At 36.9% G+C, this 17,596-nt stretch overlaps 1 protein-coding gene across 17 annotated transcripts in view; it reads left to right on the forward strand.

Moving 5' to 3' along the window:
• The window catches only part of ptprk (protein tyrosine phosphatase receptor type K), a 100,944-nt gene that overhangs the window by 65,174 nt on the left and 18,174 nt on the right, over nt 1-17,596 (forward strand). For all 17 annotated transcript variants that reach the window (XM_016668194.1, XM_016668204.1, XM_016668197.1 and 14 more), the window contains 10 exons: nt 7,927-8,109; nt 8,887-9,006; nt 9,261-9,370; nt 9,470-9,671; nt 9,751-9,856; nt 9,957-10,029; nt 10,335-10,457; nt 11,398-11,472; nt 11,731-11,767; nt 16,942-17,077. In XM_016668194.1, coding sequence (XP_016523680.1) covers nt 7,927-8,109; nt 8,887-9,006; nt 9,261-9,370; nt 9,470-9,671; nt 9,751-9,856; nt 9,957-10,029; nt 10,335-10,457; nt 11,398-11,472; nt 11,731-11,767; nt 16,942-17,077 — 1,165 coding nt within the window. The remainder of the gene's footprint in view (nt 1-7,926; nt 8,110-8,886; nt 9,007-9,260; nt 9,371-9,469; nt 9,672-9,750; nt 9,857-9,956; nt 10,030-10,334; nt 10,458-11,397; nt 11,473-11,730; nt 11,768-16,941; nt 17,078-17,596) is intronic.

Consider the following 17,596-nt stretch of genomic DNA (forward strand, 5'->3'; position numbering starts at 1 on the left):
TTCCAAGTGGAACATTTCCGCATTAAAGACTCAGATTTATTGTAATTCCGACAATGTGCAGGGACAGAATAAAGTCAAATCTTAATTTAAATAAGATCTGACTAATTATTTTGGTGATAATCAACAGGGAAAGACTATTGTTGATGCATAGCGTGAATTTTGGTATCAGCCCACCGTGAGTTTAATTATTGCAAATGAATATTTTACTTATCATGGAATAAAAAATAACATATTAAGATCACTGCAATAAGATATATGCATTCTTTTACATTGAGCCACAAATGTCAATGTATATAATATATACTTTAGGTGATAGACCAATACAAATAAAAACATTCACATATTAATAAATTAAATCCCAAATTATAATTGGTACAAACATTTACCTGTTTGTAAATTAATTTCACTGTAATTATTGTAATTCTATCAAGGCCTTTGAGGTTTGTTTTACCAGAGTGCTGAAAACAAATGCCACCATGAAGACAAAGGACTACACCAGACATGTCACAGATAAGCTGCTGGAGTAGTTTAGAGCAGAATGGCGCTAAATAAGAAACAAGAAAATATCTTGGTGCATCTTCAAACCTATCAAGATATTTAACTAAACTCAGAGGCATGACAAGAGGAGCATTAATGAGACACACAGCAGAGAACCTTTGGTTATGCCAGAGGAGCTGTAGCGATCCACAGCACGGGTGGAAACTCTGTTGACAGGATAACTTTTAGTCATATTTTCCTAAATCTAACCTTTAGAGAGGCAGAAGAAACTAAGTGCTTAAAGAAAGCCCCAAGAAGTACTATTTGCAGATAGCTAAAGGAGATGCAAACACATCCACAAATTGCTAACACAAACATGTAGAAGGCAACACTCTTCTCAGAGGACATAAAAACTAGTTTTTTTGACCTACATGCAAATGAATACAAGTAAAATTACTCATTAAACCAAAGTTGAACCATTGTAATGGGATTACCATTCTGGTGGGACGCTTTTCTTTAACCAGACATAAGAAAGTTGATGAGAATTGGCGAGGATAGAGATGCAACCAGTGAGAGGCTGCAAAAGACTTTATAATAGAGTGGAAGTTTACTTTTTTAGACTTTAGTGCCCTGAAGGGGAATTTGCTTTTCACATACCAGCCCCTGTGCTCATATCACCAAGTAGATAATAACAAGCAGGTAGACAAACACCATGAGACAAAGCATAACACCATCACCCAAGATAAAAATAAAAAAATCTTAAACTTGCTCTTAAGTCTCACATTAGATGATTCATTTTGCATAACAGCCTTTCTATAAAGTATTATTTTATGTCATACTTTGAGATTATTTTCACATGTTTATAAAAGTATCCCTCTTGTACTTTACATTTAACAATTCTGTAAATCTTTGCATTAGTCTATCGGAGTAAAATTCAAATTCCATGAAGATTTGTAGTTGTAACATGATATACTGTGTATCTATTCCAGTATGACACATTGTGGTTTATGACAACTAATATTGCAAACATTTACTCGGCAGGGTGCAATAACTGCCATGACTCTCCACATGTAGCTAATGAAACTGGGTTTTTTTCTATGATTTATTCCCCATTGCTTTAGCCTTTAAGCTAAGCTAACCAGCTTCTGGCTGTATCTTCTCATTGACACTCTTTGCTGCATTCTCATTTAACTCTCAGCTAGAAAGCAAAATGAAGCTCCTTATCATTACAAGCACATTTTCATCTGCATCACCCAGTTTAAAAAATATACATGAACCACTTTGCTTTTGTCGGGCTACATGAAATAAAATTTTGTACACAAACTAGTCTCTCTTTACTTTAAATGAGTATGCAGTAAACATAGTTATCAGGCAGTAATGATGCTAAGTGAATATTATCGCTGAGCTCTGCTTATTCTATTTTATTAAAAATATTTTTTTTTTCTTTTACTTCATCTCTTTGAGGCTTTACTCACACACATGCAAATTCATGTACACCTTCAGAATATTATTAAGTACGTTTGTGTTAGTTATGAGACACACAGACACGGAGCAGAAATGTTATTTAAATGGTAATGATTCCTTTGCTTTTCTGTTTGGTTAAGTTTGTCTGATCCCACCACCTGTAGTTTGCAGAATATGATCTTTTATATGTTGAAGACACTGGAACACACTTGTACAGACAAACTTGTGCCCAATTGTCAGGCAAAAGGCTCAACATGCCACTGTATGAACGACTGTTTAATTAAAAACCAATAAAGTTAATAAAATCCTGCGGAGATGTCACACAGTCTGATGAACAGTTGATGTGATAAGAGATCCCTTCCTCTTCTTTTTTATGTTTAAATCTATTTTCATCACGTTCATTTCTTAGTTTTCTATCTCTACCCCCTTTTTGATGCTCTATCCTTCACTACACGCTGACTTTTCTCGATTTTTCTTCTTTGGTAACATATTGCTCTTGTCTGAAGGGTGGAAAATAATCAACTTGATGTGAAGAGCATTGAATCCATGTGCAGCGTGTGTGTTTGTGCCGGTGGAGAAAATGATGAAGTGGCTTTTAATCCAAAGCCTGACAGTTTTTTTTTTTTTTGGTGAAACCTCTTGGTCATGGTCAGATTAAAGACACATTTACACATCACAAGAAACGAAAAAAGATGGCACATATGTAACATAATTTGATATATTGCTGAATAATATAAGAACATTTTGTAATGACGATAATATTGGTAAACATAGCCGATATCAGTTTTAAATTTTGCCTATTCTCTTTTCTCTTTTTCTTCCCACAGTCTGTGACCTTTAGCATGTCCTTTGTGCTCAGTGTGAGCATCTGTGGCGGTAGGACTCGGTCCAACTGGGTCAGTTTTTTTCAAAAACATCAAAAAATTATTGCACTCTTAAAAAGTCTATGAATATTGCACACCAATATTGAACACCATATTCTCCAATATATTGTGGAGCCCCTTAACATGATGCATGTTGTACAACCTGCATTATTTGAATTTATGGACAAAAATAAAAATATCAATTTTTAGACCAAGAACAGAAAATCAGACCATATTTGTGCCTTTTTCCAACATTTAAGGACAGCAGCTAATAGTGTAAAGCAGAACTCGATGATCATGCATCGAAACATGATGCCACAAATCTAATGGGGGGGGTGGGGGGTGTCTTCATGGCAACTACTGTGAAATTTGCACTAATAGTAATATTTCTCAGTCCCAACACTGTAAATACAATCATTATTATACACTGCAAATTGCCCATTTGAATATGTCAAATCTGTTTACTCATCAATAATACCTAGCTTTGAGAGTGACGGAAAAAACAAATAAACAAACAAAAACGAAATCTAAGAAACAAACCAACAGAGTCTTAATTTTTGTAGAAAAATAATTTCTGGAGTAAATGTTTTTAATTTTAACTTTTGTGGTGCCAAGTTAAAATCGTATTTTATTTAGCATCCAACTGAAAAACACTCGGTTGCAACACAAACATCCACCCGACATGCAGAGACTGATTGGATGCAGTCAGTTTCATTTGTCTTCCTCATGACAGTGAAAGGATTACCAGGAACTAATTGGACAGATTAACTTGGATTTAGCAACATTTTCTCTCAACCTTTTCTTTTTCGCCCCCCTTCCTGTCCATTCTCTCCGCCTGTTCTTTCTTTTCTGCGTTTTACTTGATCTTCCCTACTTTCTGTTCAGTTTGACGGTGTAGCTGTTTATGTGTTGGCTTTCTGTTGTTTCATGTTGAGAGGCATGGTTGTGTTCCCATTTGCGTAGTTTAATTTCATTTAGTTTCATTTCCGTTGCTTTTGTTTTCCATGCTTTAATTCCCACCTCTGGATTCTGCTGATATGAAGCTTTCAGTCCTTGGTGTTATTGTTAGTGTTTATTGGTATTGTTGTTGTTTTCAAAGCTCCATCTGTGAAGAACAAAGCCTTTTAGTTTCAACATGAATCCAGCCATTTGTCAGTCTACAGGAGGAGGGGAAAGGGACAAGGCATGCTCTGTGGTTTGCCTTTGGATTTGGTCCCCATTTGACTTTGGCCACCTTCCAAACTAGTTATCGTATCTCACCCATTCCACCTCTCTCTCTCTCTCTCTCTCCCCGTTTCTCATCTTCCGTGCTCTGCTCCTTTTATCTGTCCCTCAGTCCATCCACAGTTTCACTTCATTCTATCTCTTTCTTCCTTTCTCTTTTCTCTCCTTTCTTGCTGTCTGTCCATTTTTTGCTCACCTTTCTGCCTGCTTTTACCACCTACAGTAGATAAGCAGCAGTGCATTATGGGTTAGGATGAGAATTGGGTTTTGAAATGAGTGTGTGGGTTGTGGATACATGCAGTACTTTGCAAAAAATATTAGTGCCTCTAACTTTTTCACCTTTTATCAAGTCACAATCTCAAACGTTGGTATATTTCATTAGGATTGTGTGTGATAGACCAACACAAAGTATGTTGTAGCTGCAAAGTGAATTAACCCTTTCATGCATGAATTATGATCCTTTGTGTTAGGATTTTTTTTCAAATTTCTTTTGATTTTCTGAAGGCATAACAAAAAGGTAGGAATTATTGTTTTTTTTATCATTTTATTAGGTGATAAATTGTAATTTTCTCCAAATACAAAGTTATTTGAAAAATACATCAGTAGTATTGTTCTTTAGGGGTTATCTTATGTCACAATATATTTTTTTTGTCTGTCAGCCATATTGGATTTAACAAAAATAATTTCTTGCATTTGCAGCTGATGGCCATTAGTTGATGGTGTATTTTATGATGCATTAGTGTCCACTTCAGTGGTCTGTGTGCATTTATAACATAAAAATCCACAAGAAGCACAAGAAAATGACCTTAAGACAGCTGTCCACTGTAGCGACCACTATGCATGAAAGGGTTCAAAAGAATGGATGGGTTTCAACTTCTAAAAGTAACAAAGGATCTCTTTTTTGTTTGTTTGTTTGTTTTGAAATTGTATGTAGGTATATATGTGTGTGTTTGCATGACACAAGCATCTGCTCATATTTTGCTTTAATTCCTTGTTGGTGACCTCATCTCACTGCAGAGAGATGAGATGGTCCCCATCTCATGCAGCAATGGCATTAAGAGACCAAAAAAGATCAATGCTACTTATTACCTTGCTTGATGTGTGAGTGTGTGTATGTATGCGTGTTTCAGCAGTGCTGTTTATGGGAATGATCACAGGTATTGATTTTAACAGACACAGACAGAAAAAAGACCCGAGACAAATGAGTAGAAGACAGAAATAGAGTGAGGCAGGTGGAGAAAGCAGGAGTTTTCCCTCTTGCTCTATTTAAATGTCAGCCATCCAATAACTGGTTGAAGCCAGAATGAAATGCTATGACCCTTTCCGCCATTATCACCCAATAGTGCACACACAGTACATGAATAATATTTGCTCGGCAGAGAATTGCCTGCATAACCCTTTGTCTCCTTTTAATATTTTTTTTTCCATTTCTTATCATTTTATTGGTAAAATATTTCTATTGAAATGGTGTAGCAACCCTATCATTATTGTAATGTACTCTTGGTGTGTGTGCTTTGAAAGATTTGTGTTTGCCCTTGACAACAAATTCTTATGGTGAGCTTTAAGAGAGGTAAGCACACAAACACACAAATGCCCAAACCTACCTGCCTCGATTTAATCTTTATTTTTGTCGCAACCTTAAGTGTGAGTGTGTATTTGGGTAATAACCGAGTGCAAGAGTGTGTACGGCCAGTTTCAGAGGCAGTGTGTGTGAGTGACAGGTAGATAATGGGTTGTCAAGAGGGAACAACTAGTTTGTGTCCTTGTGTTGTCTCCTCTGAAAAGAGGTCAAAAATAAGAAAAAGACTGGCCAAGACAAGGAGGAGTTTTAAAAATTACCTTTATTGTGAACTGTTTTTATGTATGAGTTCTCAAAAACAACGTATAACTTATCAAACAAGAGAATTACAAGAATTGCAGCTGAGCTTTGTCAACATTTCATGTACTAATTTTGAGAGATTTCAGTCGTACTTTAAGGTCCTTGGGAACGCTGGCTTCCTCCCACGCTCCAAAAACATGCATGTTGTTTAATATGGACATGTGCTTTTCAAGCCTTCCTTTTCCTCATTTAAATCACTCAATTGTGGTTTACATAAAGTGGAACCGCAATGCTTTGGTCTGAATTTCTTGTCATGGTAGCTGCACAGGCGCCTTTTCTGAGCTCAGAACAACTCGCTTTGGTGTGGTCTCTTTAAATGCAACTGAGACACTTCACACACACCCCTCCAGGTAACAGAGCGTTCCACTTCACCGCGTTCGGCCACGTTTTTAGTTTGATAGCAGAGACGTGATTATCTGGCAGCACAGGAACATCACTGAATGGATTTGAATCATGTGTTCTCCGAGACAAAAACGGCAGTGACGATGCCAAAACATTGATATACTGACACTATTCAAAACTCGCGGTTTGGTTATGTCCTCAAAAGCGAGCACACAGAAGTAAGCATAACATAAGCAGAAGTAAAGATGCTACCATTGTCAAAATAATGGCCAGAGAGTCATATCACCACACAATAAATTTCTAAAATAGTTTATTTCAGCATTATTTGGAGCTTAATGCTTTTCTGTGCCTATAGTTTTCACAATCAAATCCAGGTCTTACAGCAAATCTGTCTCAATACTTGTGGAAAAACCTCTTGTAATTTCCTGGTGAAATTAGATTTTTCTCAGAAACGTACTCTCGTCAATCCTCTTTGTTTGCTTGATGCACTTGAAAGATAAGTGATTCAATAACCTGATGTTGGGGGAGAGCGTAATGAATTGTGTGGGTTAATACACACAACAACCAAATATTTGATTTATCCACTTGTTGCTTCAACATCCTTGAACTTGGACTATAAAAACCCATGTGAGAATTAAAAGTGACAAATTTGCAAAACTGGTGCTTTTTTTTTTTTTTTAGCAGTTCTGCAGCAAATATTTACATAATAGACAAAGACACACACTAGGCAATAGAGAAAACAGAATATATCCACACAGCAGTGTGAGTACAATTGATTTGCTTGTGAGTCGCTGTAAACTCAGGAGATAATCCTTGCATTTCCTTTTGACATGCTCTTCTGCAGAAGATCTCATCATACTTTATGCCTGCTGATCAAGTGGTCACTTGCAAAGACTTTCCATTGTTACTTTGTCAAAGCTAATTACATGCTTCTTGACAGCACGATATCTTTTCTACTTGGAGAAATACTTCCCAAACTTAGATTCATAAGTCTTTGGCAGTCGTTGACATTTTCTTAAGAAATCCGTAGTTGAATCTCAGGAAAACCAAAAGCTGATAGTCATCCCTGTAAGTAAACTGTTTGGCATGAAGTGGACTCATGAGTGATAAATCAACAGAGTTTGAGTTTCTACTCCTTTCTCCAAGTGTACTGTATGCACACACACATGTGCGTGTGTTAGGACGGGGGGTTATCGATCCAGTTAAATGAGCCAGTTAAGGTAATTAAAGCCTTGGGCAGTGAGGAAGGAAAGTAGATTATATTGACAATAGCAGTCTGAATCCACATAAAGGATGGAAACCAAAGATATGGCTCACAGAAGATATTGAATTTGAGAAATGGTTGAGAGGCAGCACAGAGAAATGAGTGTTTGTTCAAACTTGGATGCGTCATCATTGGGAAATGTTGGCTCTCCACGCCTAGTTGTTTTTGGCAACAAGAAGAACATTTGCTTGAATCCCATACTGCACAGAAAAGAAAGCCTGAGGATTTTTAGAGTTTCTTTTAAAAAGTTTGAAAGCAATTGTTCATTTAAAAAACAAAGTTACAAAGACAACACACACAGTTGCTATTTTTTTCATATTCTTGTAACGCAACTGTGTTTTTTTTAGATGAACAATCAGCAATTTCTATCACCTTTTTGGTTTACCCTTTCTTCTCTCCTTTCTCTTTTGTAGAACCCATGCGTACACCCAAGAGGCTGAAGATTGCTGAGACCAGGGCTCGTTTGATTGCGGTGGACTGGGAGTCCCTGGGTTACAACATCACTCGCTGTCACACCTTTAATGTCACCATTTGCTACCATTACATGACCGCCGACAACCACAGCAAAGCTGACTGCTTGGATATGGATCCTAAAGGTAATACTTATGAAGGAATCAGGTGATCGTTCAGTAAAAACATATGTTGATGTGTCAGGATTTCTTGTTTTTAGCGCTGTGAAGTAAACTAGAATAGATATTTAATAAGAAGTCTAGATAAGAAAGCATCTCTGTTTATTGGTAAAAAGTATGTCCTAAAGAACATTTTGTTTTAAAAATGTGCTCCAAAGTGGTTATTACACATCTTAGGGTCATTGTTTTAGGCACAGACTATCCACAATATTTAAAATTTTCATTTAAATCATTATGTGTATTGCAGGTGTCATTCTACATTAGTAGACCAATGTAATTTGAAGAATTATTTATGTTCCCTCTAAATGGTCTGGAGATGTATTGATTTTTTCCCCATTGATTAATCTGACAGAACTGTAATATCCAATTATTCTGATGATTTATTTCTCAATGAGTTTTATTTCCATGCACAAAAGCCAGACCACTTTCTAGTTCCTAAGATTTACAACAAAAGTCTTTGCTGCCTTTTTTTTTTAAATTTGCGGCACGGAGTCTGTGTTTGAAAGTTGAACATGTTTGTGATTTATTTTGAGGCATCGGTAGGACAAACGTCCTTGTGATCTCATCCATTCTCTATAGTCAAGACGTAAAACACCTGCTGCAAACATGTTTTTGCTTCTTACTCAGATAAAACACTGCATTTAAATCTGCACCTTTAAGGTCTGAAAGTGACAATTATATGAGCTTGAAATAGGTTGTTGTTCGACAATATAATTATTAGTTCTCTTTGTTTTCCTTTCTCAGCACCTCGTCACCTGGTGGGAAGCCTGCCCCCTTACACTAATGTTAGCCTGAAGATGATCCTGACCAATCCAGAGGGGAGGAAGGAGAGTGATGAAACCATTATTCAGACTGATGAAGATGGTAAAAAAAAAAACATTTACTGATTGTTGGAATTTGCTTTTTAAAATGTGGTTGTTTATATTAATTTCCAGTCTGCATCTTTTTTTTTTTTTTTTTCTAAATTAAAAAATAAATGCATAACATTTTACGATGTTCGTCTGTTTGTCTTCCTGGGTATGTTTCATTTTGGTCCCAGCTTCCTCATTTGCAGAGCAGAATTTTACTGCTGGTTTTATTAGCATTTACAGATTGTGTCTCTCTGTTTGGGTCAACAGTTCCAGGTCCCGTTCCCAGTCAGTCACTTAGAGCCACTCCATCTGAAGAGACAATAATCCTTTACTGGAAGGAACCAGCTGAGCCCAACGGAGTTATAACACAATACGAGGTAGTGTTCTTTCTGGACACAGTTGAAGTAGCTAAATTTGTAACATGCACTGCCTCATAAATATTAAAAACCGGTTTATGTGCCACTGAATCTCTGCAGATCAGCTACAGTGGCGTGCGCTCATTTGACCCTTCAGTACCTCTGCAGCGCCCGGGACTCATGGTGTCGTTACCTTCAAATGCCACCCACTACACGTTCGCCCAACTCCACCCAGGTGTTACGTATCAGCTCTCTATCCGAGCGTCGACGTCCAAAGGTTTCGGGCCTGCATCCACACTTAATGTGACTACGAATATCTCAGGTAGAAGGGAGATTTCAAACAAAACAAATGTATTTAACGCCATAACTGCTGTATGATGCTACTGCTATTTCTCTCTCAGCACCGACGATAGATGAGTATGACGTGTCAGAGGCATTTCTTAATGAAACTGCAACAACTATCACTGTCCTGCTCAAACCTGCACAAGCCAAGGGTGCACCTATAAGGTATCATTTTCATACACGCTGTATTTCTTGCTTTTGGCATGTGAGTATTGAAAAAAACTATAATTATTACTGTAATTACTTTCTTTTTCTCTGTGTATAGCGCATACCAGATTGTGGTGGAGGAAGTAAATCCTCAGCGGTCACGTCGCCAGGCTTCGTCCGATTGCTTTGAGGTGACAGATACACATCTCTGCTTAGACTTAACAAGCCACATATGCATTTACTTGTGTGCTAGCGAACATTGTGTGGAACTCATTACCAGAAAATTGAATTTAAACCTCAGGCAATTTTGCTCAAGTAAAGCAGATCCATTTGCATTATTTATTATATGAAGCGCAACACTTTGACGCAAATGTTTGTATTCTCACATTAATAAACAAACTCTGCTATGGTATATTATGTACTAAAAATATGAAAGCTGTGCTATGAATCATTTGTCAATCACATGTATTGACAAATCACCCTTAATAACTCCCAGGTTCCAGTTCCCTACCACAGCGCATCAAGTGGTGGTTCTCCATATTACTATGCTGCCCAGCTGTCACCCAGCAACCTGCCTGAGCCCATCCCCTTTACTGTGGGAGACAACAAGACTTACCAGGCAAGTGTTCTTAAAAACAATGTTTGACATTAAAATTATATTTCAGTGATAATATAAAAACTTTAAATTATCAAAGAAAATGATACAAAGCTTAAGAAAACTGCATCATTGGTTTGTAAAACAATAGTACCAACTAAATAAATGGGGAAATTAAGTTTATGCAACGTAATAAAATCCACTGCATGTGATTACTATGTGTAGCTAGATTCTTCACAGAGAGTGCAGCCACTTATTTAACACTAGATTGGGTATCTTCAGTCAGAAAATGAAAATGGGAGCAGGAACAGTGGTAGACAAATTATGTCAACCAAGCTAACTAAGAAAGAAGTTCAGTTTTTTTTTACTTTGAGACCAGTAGGTGATGCTGAGCATGGTGCTGTGATGAGTGGAGTAGGGTTTTTAACCAAGGGACTAAAGCCAAGCTTCAAGGATGTTTTAGGGAGGTCCTGCAAGTATTAGAGAGTGCAGGATGCAGGGATGGTGGATGAAAATTGTCACAATCACAGGTCACACACCTGGCCTTAACCACCAGATCATTCCTGCTGAATTTAGTTAAAGATCTGGCTGAACGAAGGTTGAGGGGGATGCCTGGAACATGTGTAGTTGCTGATTGTGCAACTGATTGCGGCTGGTGGGGTTCTGCTCTGGTGTAGCTGTTCTGACTTTACACATCCTGCAACACAAGGAGGGGGATTGAGGCGGCGGATAGGAAGCAAGTTGCACTGACTGAACAGATACATTTCTGATGACTTTGTATTTGTTTTTGTTTGTTAAACTGTCTAAGCAACGCTAACTAATTTACCATATTGAAGACTAATTACATCTTTAAAACATGGTAATAATAAAGATGTAACAATCGCGGTTTCTGATCTAAAGACTTGTGTTTGATGAAGAAAGTGACTGCACTGCCTGAAGTAAAGTTGCATCTCGTGCTGTACAGGGATTCTGGAATCCCCCGCTGGCTCCAAGGAAGAACTACAACATCTACCTTCAAGCAGTTAGCAGCACAGAGAGGGTAAATACACATTTATTGATGTTGTAGGAAAATGAAACTTCAGCTTCACACAAGCTGTTACAATTAAATATATTTTAGTTGCAGAGGCAAAAAGATGCTCTAATAAGCTCCACTTTAGAAGTTTTATATAAGCAATGACTTGAAATCAGAGCATGGAGCTCGCAATATGAATACGGTCAATATTGTTTTGTCTTCTTAACAGTTTCTTACAGGATACTGAAAAATGCTCCTTGTGTTTTTTTGTTGTTTTTTTTCCAGGAAACTAAGACGCAGTGCCTGAGGCTGGCAGCTAAACGTAAGAATACACCGTCATTGAGAACATATGTTGTGGAAATAAAAGCCCTAAATTGTGATAATTACAGCTCAATATTCTAGGCATCTGAGAAAGTAAATTTTATGAACATTTTAGCTTGTCATATGATGTTAAATCGTTTAATGTTCCATATTTACTCATGTCCAACTATTATTTTGCATTCTTTTTGCTATATTTTATTGTTGCGGTACACTATGGATAAAAATCTAATGACCTCTCTTACCTATTAGACTAGCTTCAGTTGAGATTGTTGTTTTGATGATTTACTAGGAGTATTCAAGATGACAATATATTATTGCTTCATTTCGAAAAGTGAAAAAACACATCCATGCGCTTATGTACAATTTTAACATTTGTTTGTGCATACTCTCCAGATAGTAGATTTTACCAGCAGCCATATGTTAATAGATTATCAGTCAGATTTGAAATTGTGAAAAAATAATCCATGAACAAGCCCGCACACATGCATGTGCTGTTTTAAAAATGGGTCTAATGGATTAAAAATGTATCTGTTTAGAGCCAGAAAAAGGATAAACAGAAAAAAAAAACATATTATGTTTTCAATGAAGCTGACAATCAGACACCATTGTGTATCACATATTCATAACAGTCAGGGGATTGTGAACTGTCTTACAATTTCATACACATATTGTCAAATATCAAATCCACTCCAAGGAAATATTAAGTATTTCCAAACTGGATTATCCTATTTTCAATGTTTTGAGATCTATAACATTTGCTTCTGATTAAGGTATGTAAAAATCGATTTTTTTAAAAAATTGATAATCATGAGGACAAAGGATTGGTGTTTTGAAAGTGAATGAAATCTATGGCCTATCCTACCCGTGTTAGCCATCTTTCTGCAGTCCGTTAGTGTGACCTTGCAGTGCAGTAGGCTCATAAAGCTACAAAATCAGATGACATCATTCTGAGCCCAATAATCCATTACAATGACCCATTACTGCTGATTACTTAGATAGATGACAGCCTTACAATGAATTATGTGATGTGGTATGACGTAAAAAGGTATTTAAAAAAAAAACAGTGACCAAAAATGTTAGATGTTTTTATAGATTCAGGAAGTCCAGCCAGTGTGACCAGGAGATGTTTACTTGTGGACTTGTAAGGAACTTGATCCATGGCTGGATCAAAGGTGTGGTTATGCTTCTCGGGTGCCAGTGGGGTGTCATGTTTCTCCACCGTATATAAGACGAACGGGGGACTTTCCTGGGTCATCATATTTCAAGTAGTGCTTGTGGCTGTAGCTGCCAGAACAGGTGGCCACTTGGACCAGAAGCTGGTGAAACAAGCTGGCATTCTGTCCTTCCAGCCTGAGGCGGTCCGAGTAAAGCTGGAAGTCTTTGGAAAGGATTTTTTAAATAGTAGATAATAGAGAGGAACAAAGTGATGGGCAAAGAGGTTGAACGAATGTCCCTTCCTTTCTCTCTGCATGTGTTTGTGCACTGAAGCATGCATCCAGGAGGGAGGATTAAGTGATGGTGGTCCTATTAGGTCATCTGGGGTATTGTGTATTGTCATTGCTGCCTCAGGGAGTTGTATGTGTGTGTGTGTGTGAGGGTAAGTGGGTGTGTGTTAGTGTAGTGACCTGGATCATTTTTACAGACATTAAGAGTCGACATTATGAGGTCAGGCTGTGAAGCCTTTCAAGACGTGGATGTTTGGTTTCTGTCGTGTTGTCTCCTGCTGGCTTTTCAAAAGTTGTGCAAAGAAACAAGTTGTTTTGTTATTTATTTACCATGGTTATAAAAAAAAGATAACTAGATAGATTCAGATGTTTATTTGTATAATTCATCTTAGTGTAAAAAATATGTTTAGCGGCAATAATTTTCATTCAAATTGGACGTTTTTACTTGATTTTGTTCTTGATTTATGCGATGCAGTGTTTGTATGAGTAGAAAAATATAAACCCATTTTCTAGCACAAGTAATATTATAACCCTCAATATCTCTCCATGTGTTAGACCAAGCATGAAGTAAAACTTTACAAACTCCTGTAAATTATCCTTTCATTGGAATATTAGTATTCATGCGCTAAAAGCATACTACTGCTTCCCCTTGGATGAAATGATCTCATTTATTAATAATTATAACATGATCATGTTCAAAAACTTGACATCTTTCAGTGACAGTATATTCCTCTATATTTTTCCACATGCTGGCAATAAATAGGTACAACAACAGTTCTGATTGGAATCCCATTTTTATGTCAGGATTTGTGCAACCAAGGCTTTTCTCCGTCCCACACTGCAAAGTTCACACTGTTCATCCCAGTATGCAAACTATATGCACAACAACACAACTGCATGCTTTATCAATAAATATTTATTGAAGGATTTTCAGATTGCAAACATGCAGCTGATAAAACAGCACTGGGATTGTTGACATTTAGTATTTAAAGTAGATTATGTTTGATAGCTGTATTACATCATGAAGAGTTTTCCACATATGTTTTTCTCTTGGATTATTTGGATTACTATAATACACCATAATACTCTTACATGGTAACATACAGAATGCTGGTTCTCCAGTATAAAATGATTAAGTAGAGCTTGAGAAACACTGTGCTTTGTGTCCCTCATGAATTAGATTGAAACTCCTGCACTCTGAAACATCACTGACGAATTATATTTTAAACGGTGAAAGTCTGGGAGTTCATTCAACTCTCCAAAGTCATAAAGAACGGAGATGAGTTTGATTTGAGTACCACACTGACATCGGTATATACATATTTAATGCCTTCTGTCAAATTACATTTCAGAAGTGTTACCCAATAGAAACAGGATGCTGTGTTTAAGACAAACAGAATGCATAAAACACAAGGCGGATTGAGTATTTGCACTAAATGAGTGATTTTTAGGGGGGTTTTTCCACTGACAGATTGTAGCTGTAAATTGAAATTGTGTTTGCAGAGTTAATGGGTTTAATATATTTACCATTAAGCAATTACACATGCTTTTAGCTCAGTTTATCTAGCTGCAGAAGACAGTGTAGGCAAGGGACAAACTGATGCTCCATGGCTGTCTTTTTATGGGACTTCAACAAAAGCTGAATTATAAAAACCACTGTCAATATAATCTGTGTTTATGGGTGACTTTGTCAAGAGTCAACTCTGAAAGACCTGCCTTTCAAATGTTTATTTATATGATGCAATTCTCCAAATCATAGCAGTGACATTGAATAAAAAATATCTAATAAAATAACTGAATGTCATTCTTTTTATTATTATTTTTTTAAACATTTAAAAAACTATATTGGAAAACAAACAAAAAAGCTAATCTTTAAACTAGTAGACATAGTTGTTTTTAGAAAGATCTTTCAAAGCTTCTACAAAACAAAGAACTTTCCTTTTAACTTTGCTTCAAAAGTACAATGCTGCAGCTCCGGGCCTTCTTTGTTGTACTTCTCATTTCATGGCGTTTTAAATTTGGATTCGTCACACCAAAGGAAAGTTTTCCTGTTTGCCTCAATCCATCTTTAATGTTCTTTGGCCTAAAATTTACAGTAGCATTTCTTGGTGCTTTCGGGTGAAATTTCAACTTTAATCTGTCATATTAATTTGGTGACTTTGTGTATATTCCTCACAATGAACTAATTTTGTCTTCCCTGCTGTTGTACTTACACAGCACACACTTGCAGCCGCTGACTGATTTATTCACCTATTTTCAGTTTAAATAAAGAGGTTAAATGCTTGATACTTTTTGGCTTGATTACAAATCTCCTTTCTAAAAGCATTTTACGTATTTCAGTTTGGTTTTGCTCATTTTATGTTCGTTGGTTAGAATAATGACGTTCTTCCCAAATTTACCATAAACATAATTATCAGTGAGCATAATTATGTTAATAATTACCCGGCACAGAGTTTCTCTTTGATTCAGACACCAGCAAGGTGGAGGTGTGCTACTGACATGCAGCTGGTATTATTAAAAATGATCTGGCTGGATCTCTGTTGGGGTTTTGCCAGTTTTTAGAAGTCTCTTTCTCCAAACATCAGTACAGGAAGAAGTCTGAACTTTTCAACCAGAGAATTGTTTTTATGTAGGAAAACGTCTGTCACATGCATCCAAATACTCCAGCTAGTAAATGCATTATAAATTAAAAACGTATGACATGGCCTACTTCTTCACCTGACCTTAACCCAATTGAGAACTTGTGGGCAGTTCTTAAACGGGAGATTTACGGTGAAGGACAACAGTCCACCTCTCTGTACGATGTCTACGGTTGCTGCTGCACAAAAAGTTGATGGACAGAAAGTCAAGAAATTGTCAGACTCCATGAATGGAAGACCGATCACTGTTATTGAAAAGAAGGGTAGCCATGTTGGCCAATGATTTTATTTTGTTTATTTATATATTGAATGTCTAAAATATCTAATGATAAGTTTTGAGTTTTTCATATAAAATTCTTAAACAGATTAAAACAAAAAAAGTCAGATGGGAAGATGTGTAACAATTCTGCACAAAAATATTGTGCACATATAGATATTCTCCTAAAAGAGTGAAAACCTCAGTTGTCCTTTCTTCAACATTCATGTTTAAGGTTTGTGTACATGATCTTCAAAAACAAGATTCGCCTAATATTTGTGCAAACAACGCATGCCTGTCACTTCATTAGTTCTAGTTAAATTCTGTTTATAATTGTCTGGCATTTCTCTAAAATTAACTCATACAAACTTAATATTTATCTGATCTTTAGCACAGGTATGAAAAAAACCCTCCTATTTTTAAGTGCCGCTGCTTCCCCGGACCTGTCACTCCCACTGCTTTCCTGCTGCTTGGCATTTTGTAACGACAGCTTCAGAGAAAACAGCGATTATTCATAGGATTGTAAGATGGTATGCTTCGACAGCAAGAGACGTCTGCTTGTGTAAATAGTTAAAAATAGTGTCAGGATTCTTTCTACATTATTTAACCACCCTACAGCCTGAGAGCAATGTTCCAGTGCACAAAACACAAGTAGGTGTACAAAAGATGAATTTTGTTTTAGCTATTTAGCTAATTAGTAAATTCTACACACCTGTAAGCGTTTTAATTTTATTTTAATGTCGTATATCTTTGTGTCTTTCCATAGGAGTGAATAAATGTTTTCATATTTTTTTATTCATTTCAGTAACTGTTGTTAAAATTTTAATCTGACCAGGTGCAACCGAAGAGCCTGAAGTCATCCCTGACCCGGCCAAACAAACGGATCGAGTGGTGAAAATCGCTGGAATAAGTGCCGGTGTCCTTGTTTTAACTCTGCTGGTTCTGGTGGCCATCCTGCTGCTCAAGAAGAGGTGAGTTACAGCCCCACCACATCCACTAAATCAGATCAGATGTTTTTTTTGTTTTTTTTTGTGGAAACCATAAACGACAAACCACCGACACTGAAAGCGCGCACCAGCGCCCATGCAAATGCAAAAACACACAGACACAAGCGCTCAGCAGATTCCCTTCTCTTGTTGACTGTTGTTCCAGTATTTGTTGTAGTGGCACCATCTCTCATCCATCCATCACAAATATTGATCTCCCCTCAGAAACAGTTGGTTTGCTTTCTGAAGGTTCCTGTAAGGCTGATGGAGACTTGTTTTCTGAAGTTTGTGTGGAAACACTTAGTTTTCAGATTCCTGGCTTGGAGATTTCTGGTTAAGCAGCTAATGAGATGAATGATGAATATGAGAGATAAGAATAATATTCTCCAACAAAAAGATGTGAAAACTGATAAAATTCTCAAATCAGCCCTCATAAATTGAATAAAGGCTTGCAGAGGTTGAAGCAGTGATGCCTCGGTCACTTTTGCACAGAGAACTAGGTTT

This window comes from Poecilia formosa, unplaced genomic scaffold (assembly GCF_000485575.1).
Source record: "Poecilia formosa unplaced genomic scaffold, Poecilia_formosa-5.1.2 Scaffold1, whole genome shotgun sequence".
Taxonomy (NCBI): Eukaryota; Metazoa; Chordata; class Actinopteri; order Cyprinodontiformes; family Poeciliidae; genus Poecilia; species Poecilia formosa.